Raw genomic sequence first — 22,223 nt, 5'->3', positions numbered from 1 at the left:
TCAATGTCTACGCGTTCTTGCTCTACGCGTCCAAACAATGCTAGAAAGCGTACTCCTAAAGCGTATGTTATTACTGGATGGTACTCAAGTCGAGCATCACTAACGAGGACTGATCAGTTGTGTAAGATGTCGCGATCAAAAGATCAAATGTTCTGGCTCTCAGCCCTGCCAACAATGCGATAAGAGAGGATTGCCGTGTCGTTTTGACGACGAATCTCGTAAAGTAGTTGTTTCAAGAGGGTAAGTTTGACAAAAAGTACAGTTCAGGACGAGTAGCTCAAGTCATTTAGGTATATCAACAATCTTCAAGAAAGGCTCGCGTTGTTGGAGAGAAAATCAAACCAGCAGGATGTAGCTGGTCTATCGAGAAGCCCGGAGTTAGGTGAGTACACGTGATCCTTTTATAATGCGTGTTCCTATACTAAGAGTAAATAAGGCGAGGCAATACATGTATCTCGTGCAATTAACGACATCCCAGATCTTGTTAAGGTTCCAAGTTCAATATCACCTTATACAACAGCCCATACACAAAGTCTTCAATCCAATGGCCAAGGACAGGCTCCTCTGATTAATCCTCTGGCCTTCCATACCTACGACTTTGTCCCAGGTCTCAAAAGCCATCTTCTGTTCATGGGGACATCCTCAAACTGGTCCTTCAACAGAAGAGTCTTGACCATGACTCACGAGCGTATCAAGGGGACAGCATTACCTACTCACAACCTTCATTTCGCAGGGCTTGAGGGGAAGTTGTTCGACTTCAAATGGGATGGCACAAGGAGAACGACACCTGGAGACGCCCTTGACATGACGGCGTTACCGACCAAGGATTTTGCTCTCTATCTCATCAATTCAGTCAAATTCCACTGCGGATGGCTATATACTCTGTTCGACGAGGACACCTTTATGGAACGATTCCGCCGCTTCCATGATAGTCCTGCAGAGTACTCGCGAGCCGAACCTCTCTGGTTTGTTCATTATCTTATTGTTGTGGCACTTGGAAAAGCGTTTGTGGTTCAGTCTACCAAATCCAGACGTCCTCCTGGCGGCGATTTGTTCATACAGGCAATGAAGCTCATGCCAGATTTTAGCTTCTTTGAGTGCGATATCATAGATGAGATGCAGGTCCTCTGCTGTGCTGCGATCTACCTGCATTCAGTTGATCATATTCAACAGGCCCATCGTCTGGTAAGATCAGCCCAAGTGCACGGAGATACCATGGCCACTGACAGAACTAGGTCTGCAATGCTCTTCGTCATGGTTTAGAGCACGGGATACACACCGAGATGCAGTCTAGTGCTCTTGACAAATCTTATGTAGATAAATGCCGCCACATGTTTTGGACTATTTACATTCTTGAACGACAAATGGGCTCTTTAATGGGTCTCCCATTGAGTATATCTGACGATGTTATAAGCGCGCGCTTTCCTGCCTTTCCAGGACAACCAGAAAAGCTAGAGGCTCTCAAGATACATGTCGACTTCTGCAGAGTGCTTGCCCAGATAGACCAGAGTATGTGTGCTTCGCTGAAAGAGGAAGACGTGCTAACAATGTATGTCTAGCTGTGTATGGCCTCGAAGGAAAACTTGACAGTCGGTATTTAGAAGCCACTCAATCAGTGCTCAAGAGTATTGCTGTCGTCACTGAACGGTTGAACAAATCGTTCGAGATTCAATCGAGTGAAGGAATGGCTGGCATCTCACGAATTTCAGCTCACCTTCATCTTCTACAGCACCAAGTAAGCTCTTTCTTTATACTCATGTTCAATGGAGTCGATTCTGACATATCAAGTGCATTATTCTCACCACAAGGCCATTACTATATACCTTTCTTCTTTCCAGGCTAGGTCATTTAGAGGTTGCTTTGATGCACTGGCTACAATCCGAGAGTGTGATGGGTCTTGTCCAGATATGTACCGAGTCTGCTCAGCAGATTCTCAGAATTCTGTCGAGCCTATCTGACCAGGGACTATTAGGTATGTTGCTTTCTTGACCAGAAAGGCTCAAACTAACACCCAAGAAGAAACATTTCTGCGCTTCGATCATGACGCAACTTTCACCGCAACTATAGCACTACTCATGGCGGCTGCGATAGACTCGTCGTTGTTACCAGATCATACTCCATGGACACAACGTGCCTACGCTCTCTTTGATGAAATGTACTCTCGAGGTAATCCAGTAGCTAACATGGTTGCGTCCGAACTGCAACAACTGGAAGGATTATTACAAGAGTTTCTTGTCAACAATGAGTCAAGAACCTTAGTTGAAACACAGAGTCATGACACTCCTGGGGAAGGGTTAGCTAACAATATAGATACAACCGCAGCAACTATTTCTGGATATGCCGATCCGTTCAATCTCGATTCAGGCGATGATTTTGGGCTGGGGTTGAGCTATGAGCTCAGTGCGGAACAGCTGCTCAATGTTGCAAATTCTCTAGACATAGATAGTTTGACGTGGCCATGGCCTGAAGATCCAATGGCAGAGGATATGGAGGCATCATAGATGCATAGCAAGACGAATAATATTGACATGGAAAAGACTTTCGTTCATTGACAGGTAGGATTATATGGGTGCAGCGGTTATTCCACCTAAACATTTCTTCATAGGTTCGGCTGAGGGAGAGGCCCTTGTGGGAAACAAATTGGACCAAGAGGCAAAGAAACGGTTATAATATTTTGGGAGTACTTTAGCAAAACATATAAAACGCATCCGTACCCAAAGTATCGCAGCTGCCACGTCTTGTAAGATAGATTCGACACTGAAGTAGGTACAACGGAGGAGCAACATGCTATGTCAACATTAACAGACTGCTGCCAGAGGTCAAGTGTTTGATCTCCATACATAAGTCTTTGAGAAGACCCGATGGTTCTGTGCTTTAAGAGCGACGTGAAAATGAGAGTTGGCGAAAGAAAATGATGATTGTTTTCAAAGCACGGCCAGTTCAGATCATTCGAACAAGCCTCTATTTAACTATAGTCTTCTCAATTAATGACAGGTCGTACTCTCCAGACATTTGAATATAGGCCAGAAGACCGGCAACCCTAGAAGCAATGATTAGAGCAATTCTAGGTTGCCCCTTACTATCAACCTTGGCGAGAGGCGTCGACAGCAATTTTTGAAGCTAAAAGAAAGTATATGTTTTGGTGTCAGTTTTTAGTAAGAAACAAGAGGAAATAAAAGTAGAGGCGCAGAAACATCCTCAACTGTAGCCATATTCTTGACTACGATGAGTCTACTTAGGTTACTCCAGATTATAATCTTGACTTTGGCTTGACTCAAACTAGCTAGATGGTCAGATCCTATTAACTCGAGGCTTTTTGGAGACATGTATCACAGGATAGACAAGGTTGCGAGTGGTCGCATTTGAGTTGCAATGATGTTTGACACAACAGTATTGCCTCCGTTGGTTATGCCATGCTGTAGGGATTTCATGAATACCGGATAGAGTTACTGCCAGCCAAAATTGGCAGGCTTGATCGCTTCTCGTGAACTATTTCAGACATGTTCTTCATAATATATTCCACGTGCAATCAGATAAAGATAAGACAGGATATGGCTGCTTAAATATGGTAAGCATGTTATCAAATAGTATTCTTTTCAGAGTAACCGAAGATGGGCGGTCTCAACTCTGGAAATTTTGTAGTCCGTCGAACAACGTAGCAGAGTTGACGACCAATCGAAATTTCGTCTGAATAGAACATTCCATCCTTCTGCCAATATCTCGGCGTCCTGGGCATCCAGATGTGGCTGAAATCAAACCCCTACCCTGCAGTACCAAGAATTGACCTTGATTCTCTTGCACCAACATCCCGTCTTGGCCTGCAAAGTGCCGAGGCCAAGCCACTAGATTCGGTAGACAAGATGACAAGTCTTTTGTAGCCACGAATAACGATATCTATCAATCAACAATAGAAACAGAGAATCTTGACTCTGATGCCAACTGTCAAATGCCTCAGAGACGATATTGAGCATCAAGCGAGCTATGGCCAATATAACGGGGCGAACTGTTAACGTCAGGTTACAACGACACTGGACCCTACCTTAAAGAACCTTGTTACGCCCGCAACGCTCAAGGTCAACGGTAATGAACCGCAGAATGGACCCTCTTATGGCTCGTGCAGCCTGAACGTTGTGAATTGAATGCATCCATAAAAGACCCTGTATTGAGGATCCCTCCCGTACGATAAAGAACTCGTTTAGATAAGCTCAGAATGTCAATGCAATGCATGGACTCAGCACGAGCATCGTTGAAAGGTTTGGTATGGTACAGCTACAAGCTGTGAGATCGATGAGGCGAGATACAAGAGGCGAGTGATGGGGCAACGAGATCGACATGAAAGACTAGAGGTCGAGTGACCAGGGTCAAAAATAGGATGAGTCTCTCGTGTTTCCTGAAACGAAGCACTAATAAAAGTCATTTTGCCAACATTCTTGACAAAAGTCTTGGCGGAACGGGGGGTTTTTATATGCGACGGCTAAGTCTCGACAAGTAATAGTCCTCTATTGCTCTCTGCCAAGTGATAAGGTCTTAGAGCGCGGCGTATCGGAAGAAAGCAGCGCAGAATAGCCCCTAGAATGGAAGGTCAGAAAGTTCCATCGCCCAACTGCCACATTGAGTATTTGGCGAATGAGCGGCGTGTGTCAGACTCGGATCAAAGATCGAATTTGTATATGTGCATGTGTGATGCTAGTATTCTGTGACAATTGTTTTTCTGCACCGACGTCTTCTCGAACAATGGCCAAGGCTGACTTGCATCGCATCCAATACGTTGGAATATTGATGGTGATTACAGCGATCTTTTTGGTGGGATAAAGAATACCACTCTTGTTGTGATTCGGGTCTGATAATACTTGGCGAATCAAGTAATGACTTGTCATTGTTATTATTCTTCAATTTAGCCTGTCTTTTCTCTCACTCTGTTTTGGTGTGGCTCGTTGTTCTAAGCTTAACAGAAACCTTAGCAGACTGTCCAGTCAGGTCAGAATGCGCCGCAGGCCATTCATGTCGAGGACCTAGGATTTCTCATCGGCCCGTCGAACATGGCTTACGGTGCCGTGCTTCCAAAGTCAGGGGCAACAATTGATAACGCTTCAACTGTCTTTGCGGGGGCTGCAAGGGGGCCTAGTCGGTCATGTCCGAGCCCATCGATTAACTTGGGGCACTGCCCTGTCCTGCTTATTGCACGATGTCAAAATAACGGGTCCCAAGATGAAGTGAATTGTATTACGTACAAACGTTTGGGGAATTTCCTCAATTGACTGTTGCTCGATCCCAAAGGACGGGCCAATTTGTAGAGTATGGAGACGTGCCCCAGATTGTCGGCGATTCGCCCACGGGGTAATGGCAGTTGAGAGCAAACTGTTACGTATTACCCCGTAGTTGAGATTCAACGTCCGCGGATCTCAACATCTCGACATTGAAACGTTCTGTACTGAAGGTATGATTACACAAATTCTGATGGAAGTTTTCTAGAACAAAGCCGTAGCCGCGGCGGCAAAAAACTAACGCGGACCGTAATCAGTTGCTCGCCTTTGATTGTAACGATGGATTTTCGTTCGGCCTTTCTGTTATCTCAGTCCCTCCTCAAAAGATAACCGTCGCACCATGGCGAAAATAGATAGGGTGCGTAAGCTGTGACCAACATACTCAAGAATTCAGCTGGGCCTCATTAATTGGCGCTTGTTTGATACGCCAAGAACAACCAAATTGCAATGCAACACACACCTTTGCCGTGCGCCACTCTTCTAGAAGAAAGCTGTTTTCTAGGCATGCTTTTTCCCCTGTCACAACCTGCAAGATGGTGTACGAGGCGCCAAATGAGCCGTCATGCCGTACTGTGCTGTGAAAGGATGTGTCGTAAATTCGCGGGTGACTATTTCCGAGTAGTCTCTGAATGGCACCGCGAAACACCTCGGAACCACACTAGGTGCGCAATATGATGTTCTTGGTCCCTCAAGTAGGTTGTAATCATAACGGCGAGAAAGATGGTGGGTCGACATGCGCAAGACAAGACGGGAAATCTTGCAGTTGTGGTATCATCGACACAGATTGCCAAGGTCCCTGGAAACCTGGTATCAATCATATCGAGCCACAGTTTCGGTAATCCAGCACTGAACTGAAATGTGGCCAGAATGCTATCTGACCGATGTGGCAATGCGGGCACTGACTTGACTGAACAGTAATTTCTCTGACTTAAGCTCCGCAACGTCTACCACCTAGTGTTGGTTGGTTGCCTTATGGGGGCCCCATTCTCAAGCATTGTAATGGTCTTTGAGCGTGGGATGTGGGAGTAGGAGTAGCGACAAAAGTTCGCCTTTTGCGCACGAGTCGTTGCATGTTTCGGCGTGTCTGCTTACTGGGAGATAACAAATGCTTGGCAAGTGAATAATTGTAGCATGAATGAATGAAAGCACGGGCAGGAGAATATCACAAATGCGCTGATGTTTTCGTACGAGGACCGTCTCGTTGGTATTGACCTCCTCGAATAAGACTAGACAGAAAATCAATAGAAATAACTTTGTTATTAACCTTAGTGCCTAAGTGCTTAGGTTGAGAGAAAATGGAAGGAGAAAAGAAGCGCGTTCCTGCCTTTGAGCAACCATGATGGGCAAGTGTATGACGGAAGGAAGGAAGTACCTCTTCCATGTATCAGTACCTGTACCTTCCTCCTCGAGTGGAGTAAGCATTAGCGTTTGACCAGGATTAGAGTCCTCTCTCCAAATTCTCCACTTTGCCTGCAAGTAGGTTGATCGTCCTGTAATGGGCTTGAGCTTGTTGTTAGTTCCCTTTGTCACACATTGGAAATGTCGCAGATGTTTCGCCTGTTCCAATGAGATGGGATCGTTCAACCTCCCAATGACCAACCGCTGAACAGGAACCGGAAGGTCGCAGGCTGTAGCGAACCCAATGCATGCGTGATGCAAGGCAATCCATCCATACGCTTTGCCCCAAAGACACGGCACGGAAAGTACAGGTATCTGCAAGTCTTCCCTCTTTCTGATGCTCATCTCATTGCAGCTCTCGAGGGTCCAATCTTTGGTCCCACGAAACAAGCAAGGGGTGCGCATAACCAACCGCGACATCGACAGCACTAAATCTGTCGAATCGGCTTCCTCGTCGTGCTTCCTGTCCGTCGCCTGGTCCTAGTCCCATGTCCGTGATAGACTCCGCTCCGCCATCTCAGACTTTGGACCTACCCCAATTATCCATGTTCCTCCGTCCGTATCGCGCTTCTTGGCATTCAAGCCCTCTCGTTCCTCGTTGATATCCACACGCTTACTTGCCCCAAGCTTGACAGCTTCTTGTTGATCGGCAACACAACGGGAGACTAGGGGCCTCACAAGATGCTCGAGTTGACCGAATTGTTCCCGCAATGGCCGCCCTCTTACCTCTAGCCCCCCTCTGAACTCATATTTAAGAACCGTTGTTCCCCTCCTCGTTCGCCCTCTGTTTCGATCATCACCACTCCTTCTTTATCCTTCTTTAATCCCTACGACTCTCCAAGAGTTACCCAGCAAGGGAACATCCAACATGGAAAAGAGTTCCAGCGACAACCCGACTAATGTCGGCCAGGAGAAGGGCAACACAGTGACCGAGCAGTCTGGAGATGTCCAGACTGGCGGCGGCTTCGCCTTTCAGGAGGAGTCCTACTGGACCCGAAATGGTCTCACCCTCGAGTCCTTCCAGCGACGCAAGGACACAACCAACGTTGAACTTGATCGTCGTATGAAGCCTCGCCATCTTCAAATGATTGCTATCGGTGGTTCCATCGGTGCAGGTTTCTTCGTCGGATCTGGAAAGGCTCTCTACAATGGCGTAAGTTGATATGATATCTTCTCAACCATCGTCATAAGTTGCTAATCGTGTGTTGTAGGGTCCCGGATCTGTTCTTATTGATTTCCTTCTGATCGGTGCTATGATCTTTAATGTCGGTATGTGAATATAATCTTGACTGGGTATATCGGAATAGTACTAACGTGTTGTGCTTTTTAGTCTTCGCTCTTGGTGAACTTGCCGTCATGTACCCCGTGAACGGTGGTTTCTACATCTACTCGTCCCGCTTCATCGATCCCTCGTGGGGTTTCGCCATGGGTTGGAACTATGTCGCACAATGGGCTACCGTTCTGCCACTTGAATTGACCGTCTGCGCTGTCTGTATCAAATATTGGAATGAAGAGCTTTCATCTGGAATCTTCATTGCCATCTTCCTCGTTGCCATTATCATCATCAACATCTTCGGTGGTATTGGTTATGCTGAAGAAGAATTTTGGTCGTCCTGCCTGAAGCTTGGAGCTACCGTCGCTTTCATGTTCATTTGTGTTGTCCTCGTTTGTGGCGGTGGTCCCGACAACGGCCGATACAATGAGTACTGGGGTGGTAGACTTTGGAATGAGGACCCCGGTGCTTTCAAGAACGGCTTCAAGGGATTCTGTTCAGTCTTTGTTACTGCTGCTTTCTCCTTTGCTGGTACTGAGTTGGTTGGTCTTGCCGCTGCCGAGTCTGAGAACCCTACCAAAGCCCTCCCTGGTGCCATCAAGCAGGTTTTCTGGCGTATTACCCTCTTCTACGTTCTCGGCCTCACCTTCATCGGTCTCCTCATCAAGTGCACTGATGAGCGACTCAACATTTCCGGTTACGCCAACGCCAAGGCTTCTCCTTTTGTCCTTGTTGGCGAGTACGCTGGTCTCAACGGTCTCAACCACTTCATGAACGTCATCATTCTCGTGTCGGTTCTGTCTCTCGGTGTGTCGTGTGTTTATGGTGGTTCCCGTACCCTGACTGCTATGGCTCAGAACGGATATGCTCCCAAGATCTTCTCCTACATTGACCGTGGTGGTCGTCCCCTTATCTCCGTCTCAGTCCATATTCTCATGGGTTTCATCGCCTTTGTCAACCTTGACCCCAAGGGCGGCGAGATCTTTGACTGGCTCCTTGCCCTTTCTGGTCTTTCAACTCTCTTTACTTGGGGTTCCATCTGCGTTGCCCACATTCGCTTCCGTAAGGCTTGGGCCCGTCAGGGTCACACTCTGGACGAGATTCCTTTCAGGGCTGCCTTTGGTGTCGCTGGCTCCTACTTCAGTCTTGGCCTGATCGTTCTCGTCCTTATCGCTCAGTTCTATATTGCTATTGTTGCTCCTCCAGGATCTGATGGTATGGGAACCGTCGAGGGTTTCTTTATCTCTTACCTTGCTTTGCCTGTTGTCCTGGTCTTCTGGGCTATCGGATACCTCTGGAAGCGCGAAGGATGGATCTCGATCGATAAGATTGATGTCGACACTGGCCGACGTGAGCACAACTGGGACGAGATCAACGCTGAACGTGCCAAGATCGCTACTTGGCCTGCTTGGCGACGCTTCATCAACAAGATCATGTAAACATGTGATCTCTTGTTGAGGCCTGTTCTCTTTTTGTGTGTTTGAGTTGGGATATGGCATATTGTATATCCGCTCCTGTATATCTTTTATAGTACAACATGACAATAGTATATTATTGTGCATATTCTGAGTAACTTTGTCGTCGTGAATCGTGGCATATCTGACTGATGATTTGATTGAGTAGACGAGCACTAGTCCTTCGCCGTTCGGTTAAGATTACGCGCAGTGGATGCGTTCTTTCGTAAGTTTTCGGTGATGGAGCATAAGTAGTGAGTTGAGGCAGATAATGAAGATAGTTGCAAACGTATATCAATTTCCTTTTAAGCCTTTTTTATCTAGTCTTGAGGACATTTTGACATGTAGTCAACCGCGCCCTGCGATGACTTGAATTTGACATTTGTGGAGATGATCACGCCCTTCAGGTGCGCCCTACAAGTCAATTCGGGTTCATGGTGGAGTTTAGGAGATTGGACAATATTCATGATAGGGGTCGCTTAGGTTATATTAACATTGCTGGAGCTATAAATTCTAGCTGGAGAGAACATATATATGACAGGATAACCAGCGTGGCGACAAGCAAGTCTGGTGTTGAGTGGGAAGAAGATCATTGCCAGACTACATACTATGTACAACCTCGGCCGGGATCACTGTTCACAGAGGAACGTGTCTTACTGCCTCGTTCCAAGAGCCAATGGTAGAGTATGGGGTTCTTATTACGCTCTCCAGGCTGAAGCGGATCTTGTTACGTACAAAGCCAGATTCAACATGAGAGACGACAAGGCAGGATCGGCAACGGCGGATATCTGGGGTAAAGCAGTATAGTCCACTCAACACGGATATCGTCTATCCAGACTCAACAGTTGACGCGTCTTTGTGAGTCTATTACGAGAAAGAAAGAAAGAAAGAAAGAAAGAAAGAAAGAAAGAAAGAAAGAAAGAAAGACAAGAAAGAAAGACAAGAGAGGTGGAATCATGATACCATTGCGGCTGTGCCTTGTTTCTGCGCCAAAGAAAAAGACACGACGTGTCTCGCTCCAGCCAAGACTACCTATCCAAAAGTCACTCAAGTTACAGTACTTGTGCTCCGGAGCATGCACCCCAGAAACAGTCTAGACTCAGGAGTTCCACACGATAAACTATCAAACCTGGGTAATACAATGTAAAGATTGTACGGGTCCTGGGAAAGAGAGGATAAGTTTATTTCGTGGTAGACCATTGAGAGGAATTACTCGTACGTATTTTTTACTCGTTGGCTAGCCGGGAGGGGGTGCCAACTAAGCAAGCTTAGTTGGCCACAAAAGTATGAGACAAGGCGAAAAGTGTGAGACAACCCCGCACAGGCTGCTGTCGCAAAATCATGACTTTTGCCCGCCAAAACCAATGATTTCTAGGACATCAATCAGTAAAAAAGTCATATATCACGTCCATCAAAATTATGCCCTCACAATCAAATCTGAGAGCTGCTCAGGCCGTTGTTCTTTCACGCCAGCGACTTCGCCGCGGTCTCAATCGTGATGCTGCCGGCCGCCGAAAGAAGCCACTGACTCTTCGTGCTGCTGAAGCTCGATATGCCGGCTCTGCTCGTGCATCTATCGGCCGCATCGTCAAGAGACTTGAGGCTGCGAATACCGTAGATTATGAGGATGTTGTCGATCCTAAGATGGGGCGCCCGCGGCAACTCACGGATGAGGAAGAAGAAGCTATCGTGTGTTATATCATCTGGATGGAAAAGTCAGGCCTGCCTGCCTCCAAGTGGGAAATAGAAGATGCAGCACTTACTCTGCGGCGCCGCCGTGATCCTGATGCGAGACCTGTGAGCAAGATGTGGTACTCTCGCTTCCGCGATGATCATCCTGAGCTTGCGAAATCGATATTGAAGTCGAGAGAAGCTTCGCGTGCCGAATATGAGGAAGGCGGCGTTGATGATACGAAGGAGTGGTTCCAACGCCTCAGCGATGTGATGACGAAGTACAATATCGGTGCATCAGAGACCTGGAATGCAGATGAAGCAGGAGTTAGAGTCGGAATGCTACGAGATAAGATGGAATGCCTCGTTGTACGCACCAAGAAGAAGTCAGCAACAGAGGTATTTTCTCCGCAAGATCGCGAGACTTGCACAGTCATCGGCTCAGGCAACGCAGCCGGCGCAACAACGCCCCCCTGGCTGATCTTCAAGTCGTTGCCAACGCTTGAGTGGGCGTTCATTGAAGGCGATCCTGATATGCGCTTCGCTCAGTCAGACTCGGCATTCTCAAGTGCGGCGATAACGCTCGAGTGGGCGAAGCACTTCAACCGATGCTCGTGGGAGAAATCTGCTACTGTACAGAAACGTCAGCTTGATTTTGAAGAGTGGTTTGGGTGTAATGAGCACCTTCAGGATACAAATAACCGCTTGGTTACTCACGATATGCCTCCCGCGGCGAGGCCTGATGATGAGGCTGTATGGCGGCTGCTCGTTATCGACGGCTTCACAGGCCACGGCTCATTCGAATTACGAGAATATATGATAAAGTTCAATATTCTCGTAGCATTTCTTCCGCCTCATTCAACGCATATACTCCAGCCAATGGATGTAGGCGTATTTCAATTCTCTGAAGGAAGCGCATCAGAAGAAGCTTCGTGAGGCGTTGCGGAAGGGAAATCTTACCTTTGGCCGGCGTGCCTTTGCAGGAGCTTTTCAGGTATGTGCCTTCTTAATCAGCCTTCACCGAAAAAGGCCCCTTTTCTCACCAAAATCAGGAGATCTTTAATGAAGGCTTCACTGCCGCTCACATCATCTCGGGCTTCCAAAAACGGGCATCTACCCTCCCACAGACCGACCTGCCATAGAATATCTTCTCAGGAAGCAGCTCAAGAAGAAGAAGACCTTCACGCCTGCTCATTTCTCACTTCTTCCCTCAGATATGCGATTTCACGCCGCTTCCAGCACCGCCGAGACCATCGGCGAGCGATATCACGATATCCTCAGTTCTCCTACGCTCGCAGGGCTCCGGCACATTCGCAACATCGTTCATGAAGCTGTGGTGCTTGAGGATGTTATCAAAAAGTACGTGGATGATCGAAGAACTCGCATCGAAAAGCGGTATCACGAGAGAAAGCGAGGCCGCCGCGCAAAGACTGTCTCTGACCTTATTCCTACAGTATCGCTGCAAGATCTGCGAGATCAACAAGAGGAGGCTATCGCCGACGATAAGAAGAAGCAACATAAGCAGGGTATACGATTCACACGATCTGTCATCATCAAGGAGATGAACCGCCTCAAGGATGAGTGGCGAGAGAATAAAGAAGTTATCGTCAACGGCATACCAAAGAGGCTGCAGTTCAAGCAGTGGTTGGAGCACACAGGGAAGCAATATGACTATTTATCTATGGATACACAGCGTTCACAAATGACTCAAGCACTGAAAGAAGAGACTGACGGCTATATGATAGATACACAACTCCCTGATGATGTGCGTGAAGCTATCCGCAAGGCACAGTATGCCGCGAAGCCCCTCAGCGCCGTTGATCTCACCGGCCTCCCTCACAGTGATGATACGGTCACTTTCAACCTCACACAAGCACACGAGCACGAGGAAATGGATGAAGAAGACGAGATTCTTCCTGTAATTGAAGTCGCCGGCGGCAGCGAAGTCGAGATGCCCTCATCGCCGCCCTGTGCACCTGACTCTGAGTCATCACTACCTACACTTCCCTCAACTCCTTGTCCCTATCAACACCACACGCAGCTTCATGAGTCACTTCGTGATATCATCAGGGGAATAAGAACGGCACAAGAAGATAGCCTTATTGGCTAAGAAAACAGATATACGGCACATTTTGGCAGGGAAGCTGTTTCCCTTGCCAGAGCATCACCAGAGCCGTCGCAGTCATTTCTCCCACTCTGAAATAGCCAATAAATCAATAGAAGCTTCAAACTACGCCTTTTCATCAGTTTGAGCCTATTTTGACAAGATTTGAGTGTCATTTGATTGAAAAAAATGGTATTTTGGTGCAAATCACGCCAAGTGGGCATCTTCCGGGATGTCTCACACTTTTCGCCTTGTCTCATACTTTTGTGGCCAACTAAGCTTGCTTAGTTGGCACCCCCTCCCGGCTAGCCAACGAGTACATGATGGAAATTGGAGATTTGTGCGGGGAAGCAAGGGGGGGGGGGGAGGACGTTATCATTTTTGGAGACATGCGGAGAATTCAGACCAGACAAAGGGAGTGAGGAACGAAAAGAAAGGAGAAGTGTCTACATACACCTTCCTCTTGGGTAATTTTCAATTGCTTCCCCGGTTCTCTTGATTTGATTTGATTTGAATTGCATTGCATTTACGGACTCTTGACTGGGTTTCAGAAGCTTTGACACGCTGAGGCTTTAATTACGCGGTCAAGTCCCGAGGTCTATATGGCGTGAGATGTTTTACTCACATGCCATGCCTTCATATGCCAATTGTCCTGTACACAAGACTTTACTTGTCTAGGTAACTAGACTAAATCCTCGGCGTTTATCTCCAAATAACTGACCCCAACTGTAAGTGTGGCTGAAGTTCTCTTGTCCTTCTGGAACTCCTCCTCCTCCTCACCAAAGTTGACCATCGAAATACACTTCAAAACACCAGATACATTCACTTATACAAATCTCGCCAAGGAAAAAAATACCTATGCAAGATTTAAACTATCATCCACTTCCCCAGACTTTTGAATCTTGAAATTACGAGATCAAATAGAGGGACCTTTGCTTTTCAGCTAACTATTACTCAACGGTTTGGATATCCCCTGCTCTTAGCCGGCGCAACCCGTCTGTGCCGACGCTTTCCATCTCAAATCGAAGCTTTTATGTTTTGCGATCTGATTTAAACTCGTGGGCCTTTGCTTTCTCTCTAATGCGGCTTGTTTATCCCCCTGGGGGACGATCATTCCGGAGACGGAAGGCCCGTTTGTAGGGCTGCTGGGATGATGTCGTGAACATGGGCTATAAGTGTATCATGAGTCTGGTGTAGTGATACCTTGGTAAGATGGGACTCGTAGATTTTGTCCTTGATAAGCTAGTAGTTGTTGCTCTTATACAATGGTATCTATAGGGATGTGAAGATTAAGTACAGGCAGTGTTGCAAACAGGCACTGCAAGTTTGGCCTTTGCTTAGTGACTCAGTTGCAAAGCTCATCGCTCGAAAGACTGCCGTTCTACTATTCCCGAGTCTTCTGTGTAGCCATATTTGATGTTTCTAAACATATGATTATGTCTAGCCTTGGCATGAATCATCAAGATTTGCTGCAGGAGGTATGATTTGAGAGACTTCCAGTATTCTCATACATATTCAATCGTAGCTTTACCTGCTCCTTGGTCATATTAGAAAGGAGAGAGAGGTCGCCGACCAACATAGCAAGTCAATCTAGATCATCTCCCATTCCTAGCAATAAAAATGACAATCACGATGCGTCACACAAACAGCTGAGATCATCTCCCGATCCTAGTGATGAAAAAGACGAGAGTGATAGACGCAACTATAGGGAGCCAACCACGTATGATGACATGAATCGCAGAGTTATCTGCAAGACTAACTCGTCTTGAACAGACTAAATGCGACGGAACAAGACCTGGCTGTCTAAGATGTGCATGGGCGCAGTGTCCTTCGAAGGAGATGAATGGACTTGTGTAGCTGGTGCGGCGATCTTCAAGATCCATGCCTATATGCTTAACCGCCGAACTTGTCGAAACTCGCCGGAAATGCACGGGACTAATACAACGAAGACTGATCTCCAGGTGTCGACGGCGCTCACAAGAACATCATAGACAGAGTTCTTTGAACATGTTACTATGTCATATATAAGACACGGCTTGCCTACTCGAAAACACAAGTTCAGAGTCAAGGGGACTCCACTACCTGCTATCAGGATACTCTATCTATCGTACTTTTCACAATCTAACCAAACTACAGCGCATCGGAAAACTGTATCAATCCAGGATGTACCCCTACCTTAAACTTTAGGATAAGAATGAACCACAGGAGTTTGGTCTAAATAGCATAAACTGACCTGCCATTTTCGTCTGTTATACCTAGGAAACTCCAATAGGCGTCTTCGAAAACAAAAGCTGCTACCCTTCATCGTTGAAGTCTGCTCTTGTTGCAAGCTGCCTCCCGTGATTAGTCTTTGCTTTCTATAGCATTCAATGTGACCAATGTTCCTGTTGCTGTATAATCGACCCACGGGCACAACAAGCTCGCCAACGGATCATTGCCCAGACACACAAAGACCCAAACACTCCAAGGGTCTCAACAGTCCATTATCTTTCAGAGACTCCCCATCGACAAAAGAGTCCTCCACTGCTCGTGATGTTCTCAGGCTCCAATTGCAGCCAGAGTTTTCAACAATAAGAACCAGCACAATTGGTTTAGTGGTAAAATTCTCCATTGCTGTTCAGTTTCCTACGAAACTAAAAAGGAAAGTACATTGCCTATTAATATGATCAAATGGCTGCGGTAGATTGGCGAGTATGTTTTCGCCCATCTCCGAGAAGAAACGTAGATGTTGTTGTCGAGTTACACTTTGGTCGAACTCTCATGCCGAAAGCTATTATACCTTTCGTATACGTTGCAATGCTTCGGCTGGCTCTCTTCTTCCCTCTATTTCTCCCAATTGACTAGAATAACTAAAAAGAATATCTCTTGGAATTAAGTAGTACCGTGGTAAAGAAAGACTCGGGCTTGGACAGCATGACAACGAGTTCGGATGACTTGTATCCCTGATATTGTAGGAAGCCTGACTGTAGTCGAGAAGTTATTGGGATTATTTGATGCAATTATATCTGATGTCACTTTGGTACCACCTCAGGTCCGAGTTGCTTGCAATGGTCTCACGTGCTGGTATCCCTCTTCCATCAGCCAACATGTCCCAAAGGCTGCTGTCTAGCAATATTGTACCTGGTGCACCTGATTCTCATGTCTAGCAACCTGCTGAGAAAGGAATAAAAAACAGTTCAAGAGCCTACTTCCTCTAGCAGGTAATAAAAAGGCTAGTTGTTGGTTATCTGAGAACAAAAGCAATATATCGGGACGCGCTTAGACGAGCACCTAAACATCCTTATGTTTCTCGGTATTAAAACTCTCTAGCAAAAAAAATATTATTCTTAGTATGATGATGTTGCAGTTATTATCCAGTCTTCAAAGGTCAATATTTTATTCTTAGTATAGAGTAGTCTTCCTGGTATTATTATTTACTCTCGCATGCGTGTTCCAGAGGATGCCAATGGTTGCTCTCCACAGCTTCAAAACGCTTGTCCAACATAACACCCACGAAAGACCTCCCTAATCAATTTCGGTTCTGGCTATAAGTTCCTGCTGATATCCTTAGAGTAAGTCTATTATGGTAAACTGTGGTCATCACTTGTTACTTCGACTGTTTCTTCAATCTGTTTCGTCTCTATGTCTCGTTACAACACAATTAACACTGTCGCTTGAGTACCATAGTTGACTATCACTTGGTAGCTCTCTTCAGACAAGTCCATGTGTCATTTTGGGGTCGATGTTGGTAGTTTATGTAGGTGTAATGTTACACTTCAGCCAATGACTTTATAGTTTCTTTCTTTGAATGGCAAGTATGAGTCTTGAATGGAAAATAGGCAGTTTTCTATATAGTATTATCTCACAGGTATAATAATAGTATCAGTAACTGAAGACTTTAGCTGCTTCTGGGTTAATGGTTTTTTCTCATGTCTTGCCAATCGTTTACACTGGAGTCAGTCATTCGAGTGTATCAACCAACCAATGTAAGACTGACACATATGATCTCCCCTCTACCTATGAATACAACAACTGTTGATTTACTCAGTAGAAATAAAATGTTTGTTCAAAACATTGTGGTGGACAACTTAAACGCCATGCGTCTTGTAAAAGTGTTGGCCACCCTGGAGACGAGACTACCAACAACATCAGCCTCTTTTTTAATGTGTTGCGAACCTAAAAGAGGGAAAGTTTAAACAATCACGATAGAATGTAACCTCGAGTTCAAATCAATGCTCATCGTAATACGACACTCGTAATTAAAGTACTTCGCAAAACAACGATTACGCAAGCCACAATCTCGTAATTGAACACTTGTCCCTGGAATTCATTGTGAGACCTTTAATCAGGGAAACAATCTCATCGTCTCAAAAAGGATTCAACACCTTTCAAATTGAGAACAAAGAACAGTTCAAGTTATAATAACCACTTTCAGTGTTGAATTGCTCTATTGTTTACAGTTTCGGGTCATCAATAGAAACTAACTACACCTCTAACTTCTTGTTAACCTACAGCGTGCACGTGATAAAAGTGAACATGGCCCAGTTCTCTATCGCAACTCGGTCTCCTCTCAAACTATCGCAGCTCGTAACATTCAGCTCCCATCCCATGGAAGTGTCACCGCTCACTCGTCAGCCTCAGCCCGAGGTCTTTACCCCGAAGATCATACAGTTGTATCACTCTCTCTTCAAGGTAAACCACCTCTATCCAGCTCCTCATCCATCATGAACTAAATTAGCTTCCTTTAGGTAGGTAGATATCCGTACAACCTCCAACTATGCGCCCGCGCCTCGACTGATCCGCCCTTGTTCCGAATTAGGATGACTACGATGATGAAGAGAAGACCGACGGCTTCTGGACCGAGTTTTTCCTCCTCAGACCCGATCGTGCTGCCCTGAGACTTATCCTCAACGACCTGAGTCCGAGCCATGTATTGTCCCTCGATGTTCGCACGCAGGAGCTCTTTGCGAGGGCTGTAGCTACTGTCAAGGGCGCGCATAGCCTTGCGCAGCTACACGCGTTGGATGTGAGTGACATACCACCCGATTGCAACACATATTTTGGCCCTGACACTTGCTAGACGCTCAGTGTGTTTCTATCATGCCTCCTCTCCAAGAGGTACCCTCAACCTAGTTCCGACATCATGGTCCTACTCGCAGGACTCGACCATATCGATTCCGTCTTTACCGAATTCGTCAGTGCTCTCGAGGCCATAATAAGGAACAGCAATGACTGTAAGGACTCGCCATTGTATAATACGGTGGCCCGGCTGACCCTCGTGTAGTGGACGTTCGATACAAGGCAGTCGAAGTGCTGTTGGCGGTTACAGCTGGAGCATACCAAACAACACTGTTGACATACCTTATTCAAAGAGATCTCTTCCCTGCAGTCATGAAGGTATGGCAACCTACTGCGAGACGATATGTTCCAAACTAACAACACACAAGTTCATCCAAGACTCAGACACGCCGGACAAGGTACTCCAACCGTTCACATTACTAGGCTTGTTGGCCAACTACAACAAATTCGAGTTCCAGAACCCTTATCAACAACGACTAAACGATTTTGTCAACGAGGCTGTGATTCAAAAGATAGTTGGCGCCGTTGGGCAAGCTTGTTCAACAGTCAGATCTCGGTATATCACTATCCAGGATGATCTCCCTGAAGGCTGGACCTTCAGTGCTACCCTGAACATGATCGGACTCGGTGCAATTGCACCTGGACCAAAGCCTGTGAATAACCCGGTGTACGACGTCGAGACTGCCAAGGCTCTCTTCACGCAGCTGTAAGTCTCATCATCTCGGCTTAAACCACAGCTCAACTAACCTATACTAGACCTGAGGAAGAAGCGGCTGTTCTTCTGGCTACGTACGATTTTACTCATGCTAACAAGCTCTTCTGCTTCAACCTGGTCACAATGGCAGCAGAACCAGGCGCCGAGCAGCCTATCGCCAGCTACCTCTCTCTCTCCTCATACCTTCTTCAGCACGCCTACCTCTCACCTCGAGCCACCTACTATGCTCATCTCAACCTCATGGTATTCCGCCTCCTTATTGAAGACCCTGCGATTTGCAAACGTATCTGCAGCGATGATTCCCGCGTAGCAGTTCGTTTATGTCGTCAGCGCCAACCTTACCTTCCCCTTGTCAAAGGCGAGCGAGTCCTCGCCATCTCTCTTCTCGACACTATGATCGATGCCGTGAATCATAATCTCCGACGTCGTCTGGATGTCAGCCTTTACACACTTTGCTTCGGTATCATGCTCCGCATCATCTCGTATCTCTCCCGTACACGTACACGCTTAGAGTATCACTGGCCTGAGTTCTTCCGCTCCCTGCTCTCCATTGTCCGCTTCCTCGCCACATACACAACCGACCTCAAGGACCTACCACACATCGATACCCTCCTCGACCACGTCGTCAACCTCATCGCCCTCTCCCTCTCGGCCGGTGAGGCCTTCCTCCCCACACCTGCTGACTACGATGACCTCTTCTACAAGGTCGTCGAGTCGGGCGAGGTGCTCACAAAGTTCAAGGAGAACTACCGCTTGGCTAACCGCCACAGCAACTCCATCGACACTCTCATCAACGTCAGCGCACACTACAACCAGATGCTTTCCGAGGGTGGTGCGAACCGTCGCAAGCCCAGTCTTTTGACGACACAGGAGGTCACAGAGGTTATTCGTCAGGGATACGAGACGTTGAGTATCCAGGCCAAGGAGGGCTTGGACTCGTGGGAGCGGTACAGGGAGGCGGATGAGAGAACCCTGCTCAAGAAGATGGCGAGGGCAGCAGTTGGTGACGTTCGTGTTATGATTGAACGGTAGAGTAGGTACCTGAGTGGTCTAATGACATGATGAAACTGGTCCCGGGATAGAATTCTAATGACTACATACATTCCTCGTGTAATTACGGAAGCCATTCTATTCACACTTCTTTGTGCACCGCATCAACACTCTATCCTCGGATAGTACCTCGATCCGAGGCCCGGCCTGTACAATCAAGGTCGTCGTCATCATTGTCATCATATCAATATAAATAACCACGACTCATGACTCAAAGATTCCAACATCTGCCGTCTTACTAGGATCCAGATCATCTCGCCTAGTTATAATAAGATCCACGTATACTATGTTCTGCCCTGTATTATGCCTGCAGAGGTGTCCTCTTGACCTTGCCACGAGACCAACATGCCTCCGTATTTTGTTCATGCGTCATGTCAATTACAATGTCGTCAAAGAGAATTTCGGTTACACCGGGTCTATGGGTCGAAATAGTCAATGGAACGTGAAACAATGATTATCCGTAGCATCGTGCTGTCTTGTAACTAAAAGCTATGTCCAAGTCTGAGCCTCATCAAACTAGCCACAATAAGATAGCAAATCGTAGACGATAAGAAGGTTCAACCTTGTTAATTAGCTGTGATTAAATGGCCGAGATAGCGTATGTAACGCAGTCTTTGGAAATAAGTCAGATAGTTGTGTGTCGTGTGACACTCGTAGATATTCGACGTCGACGTTCCAGCATATAGACTGGTCTAGTAGACTATCCATGACCTGCCACAAGATGTCCCGGTACGGCGATATTCAACGAAGATCATCTTGGACGCATTCGTCGAGTCACCGTTGAACTTGAGACACAGTTTCACCGCACGAACCAGATAATGAACCAACCGTCCCGCAAAAAACGTCCCACTAGCAGTATTTGACAGCAGACAAGGGTACTTACTTAGTATGTAATATGTAGACACATTTACATAAAACCACGTGGGCTGTATTGCAAGGACTGCAACGTTGTTTTGGCCTCAGTAATGCGCCAGACTACTAAACAAATGACTGCTAGTTTGCGAGATGGGCATATCCAACTGCCAAACTGACTTAGTGATGCGACCAATTATCATATATTGCTGGTACATAGTAGCAATCGTTATCGTAGTATTGTATTGTGACACCGGAGATGCCGCTGTATGTACACCCTGTGACTGGAAAGTCTTGGTTCCGGTTCCGTGGGAAGGGCACAGTTAGGGCGTGTACTACTGTTATGATATCTCTCATTTCTCCTCGTTCGCTTCGCCTGAGATTCCGACGATATGGTGACGAGACGAGGCTCCCATGCTTAGCCTAGAATCACAAGCCAAGTTGAGGCAGTAAGGTGAAACCCCATCTCTCTTTCTTTGAGTTTCGGCCATGTTCTTTGCCGAGGTTTATCTATGCAACAACGTCTCATTTCAATGGTAATCTCTCCATATGTAGAACGGGAAGAAGGGTCTCTAGGTATCACCAGTCAAGATCAATTGGTGTGGGTGTTCCTCAAAGTCTAATAGCTTGTAACCAGCCAAGATCAAAAGGTCTTCAAGTCAGAGCCCAATCCAACCTAATCTGCCCAAAACGTACCGCTAAGTGGCCCTGCCCATTTGAGCGATCTACCTAGTTACCCCAATACTGTAACGACATCCCAATTCGAGGATTTTCAAAGGCCGATCATCATGTAACTCAAATCGGCGAACGGGGTGTAGACTGATTGCCAGGCATCAATCAGCTTACCCTCGTCGAGGTGACATGGGATAGCGGTCGAGACGGTCGTCGCCTATGAGCCGAAAGGAACCATGCCAAAGCTGGAGCGGTCATTTGGCTGAACATGGCCCCCGGGTTCAGCGGATAGATTCCCGCCAAGTTTGACAGGCCCACCAAGCAGTGCACACAAAAAGGTATTGATGAGGCCCAGCACAACTGAAGGATTGTAAGGACAGGTTTTGATGGGTGTTGCTGAATGAATTGAGGCACGGGTCGTCGAGCAAGGTCAAGCATTCATGTAAGGTGACAGTGAAGACGTGCGTGATGGCAAACTGAGTATGTATGTAATAAGCTCTCGCTTTCTTCTTGGGTATCCATCTTATCCCTCATGGGTCTTTTCTCTTGTCTCTCGCTTCGCGTTAATTACCTTGTCACAACCTGGTATTGTAAGTAGGGACCGGCGTGTGTCCGGGGTGCTGCAACGGTGAAGATGAGGCGTTACTAGCGCCGGCATGTCTGCATGTCTCTCTTTACCCATGCCCACGCCTTTTTTTCTTCTTCTTTTTTC

At 46.7% G+C, this 22,223-nt stretch overlaps 5 protein-coding genes across 5 annotated transcripts; 4 read left to right on the top strand and 1 right to left on the bottom strand.

Moving 5' to 3' along the window:
• Positions 1-37: 37 nt before the first annotated feature.
• On the top strand, positions 38-2,501 carry FPOAC1_009624 (uncharacterized protein; the record flags this gene model as incomplete). Its single annotated transcript, XM_044854048.1, has 8 exons — positions 38-62; positions 108-240; positions 291-382; positions 437-1,185; positions 1,236-1,509; positions 1,560-1,735; positions 1,789-1,972; positions 2,020-2,501. 8 exons carry the CDS (start codon positions 38-40, stop codon positions 2,499-2,501), a joined length of 2,115 nt encoding a protein of 704 aa, XP_044706718.1.
• Positions 2,502-5,044: 2,543 nt separating this feature from the next.
• FPOAC1_009623 (uncharacterized protein) lies at positions 5,045-5,770 on the bottom strand (the record flags this gene model as incomplete). The annotated part of the gene is made up of 4 exons (XM_044854047.1): positions 5,045-5,174; positions 5,232-5,258; positions 5,604-5,631; positions 5,725-5,770. The coding sequence occupies 4 exons, from the start codon at positions 5,768-5,770 to the stop codon at positions 5,045-5,047; spliced, it is 231 nt and encodes a 76-aa protein (XP_044706717.1).
• Positions 5,771-7,530: 1,760 nt separating this feature from the next.
• On the top strand, positions 7,531-9,374 carry INDA1_4 (Amino-acid permease inda1; the record flags this gene model as incomplete). The annotated part of the gene is made up of 3 exons (XM_044854046.1): positions 7,531-7,815; positions 7,874-7,931; positions 7,993-9,374. 3 exons carry the CDS (start codon positions 7,531-7,533, stop codon positions 9,372-9,374), a joined length of 1,725 nt encoding a protein of 574 aa, XP_044706716.1.
• A 1,434-nt stretch (positions 9,375-10,808) lies between these two features.
• On the top strand, positions 10,809-13,170 carry FPOAC1_009621 (uncharacterized protein; the record flags this gene model as incomplete). Its single annotated transcript, XM_044854045.1, has 2 exons — positions 10,809-11,674; positions 12,216-13,170. 2 exons carry the CDS (start codon positions 10,809-10,811, stop codon positions 13,168-13,170), a joined length of 1,821 nt encoding a protein of 606 aa, XP_044706715.1.
• A 4,509-nt stretch (positions 13,171-17,679) lies between these two features.
• On the top strand, positions 17,680-19,969 carry FPOAC1_009620 (uncharacterized protein; the record flags this gene model as incomplete). Its single annotated transcript, XM_044854044.1, has 6 exons — positions 17,680-17,835; positions 17,963-18,169; positions 18,224-18,377; positions 18,428-18,540; positions 18,591-18,928; positions 18,979-19,969. The coding sequence occupies 6 exons, from the start codon at positions 17,680-17,682 to the stop codon at positions 19,967-19,969; spliced, it is 1,959 nt and encodes a 652-aa protein (XP_044706714.1).
• Positions 19,970-22,223: the final 2,254 nt, after the last annotated feature.

This window comes from Fusarium poae, chromosome 3, assembly GCF_019609905.1.
Source record: "Fusarium poae strain DAOMC 252244 chromosome 3, whole genome shotgun sequence".
NCBI lineage: Eukaryota > Fungi > Ascomycota > Sordariomycetes > Hypocreales > Nectriaceae > Fusarium > Fusarium poae.
The sequence above is the reverse complement of the archived record's forward strand: the minus strand, read 5'-3'. Positions and strand labels throughout refer to the sequence as shown.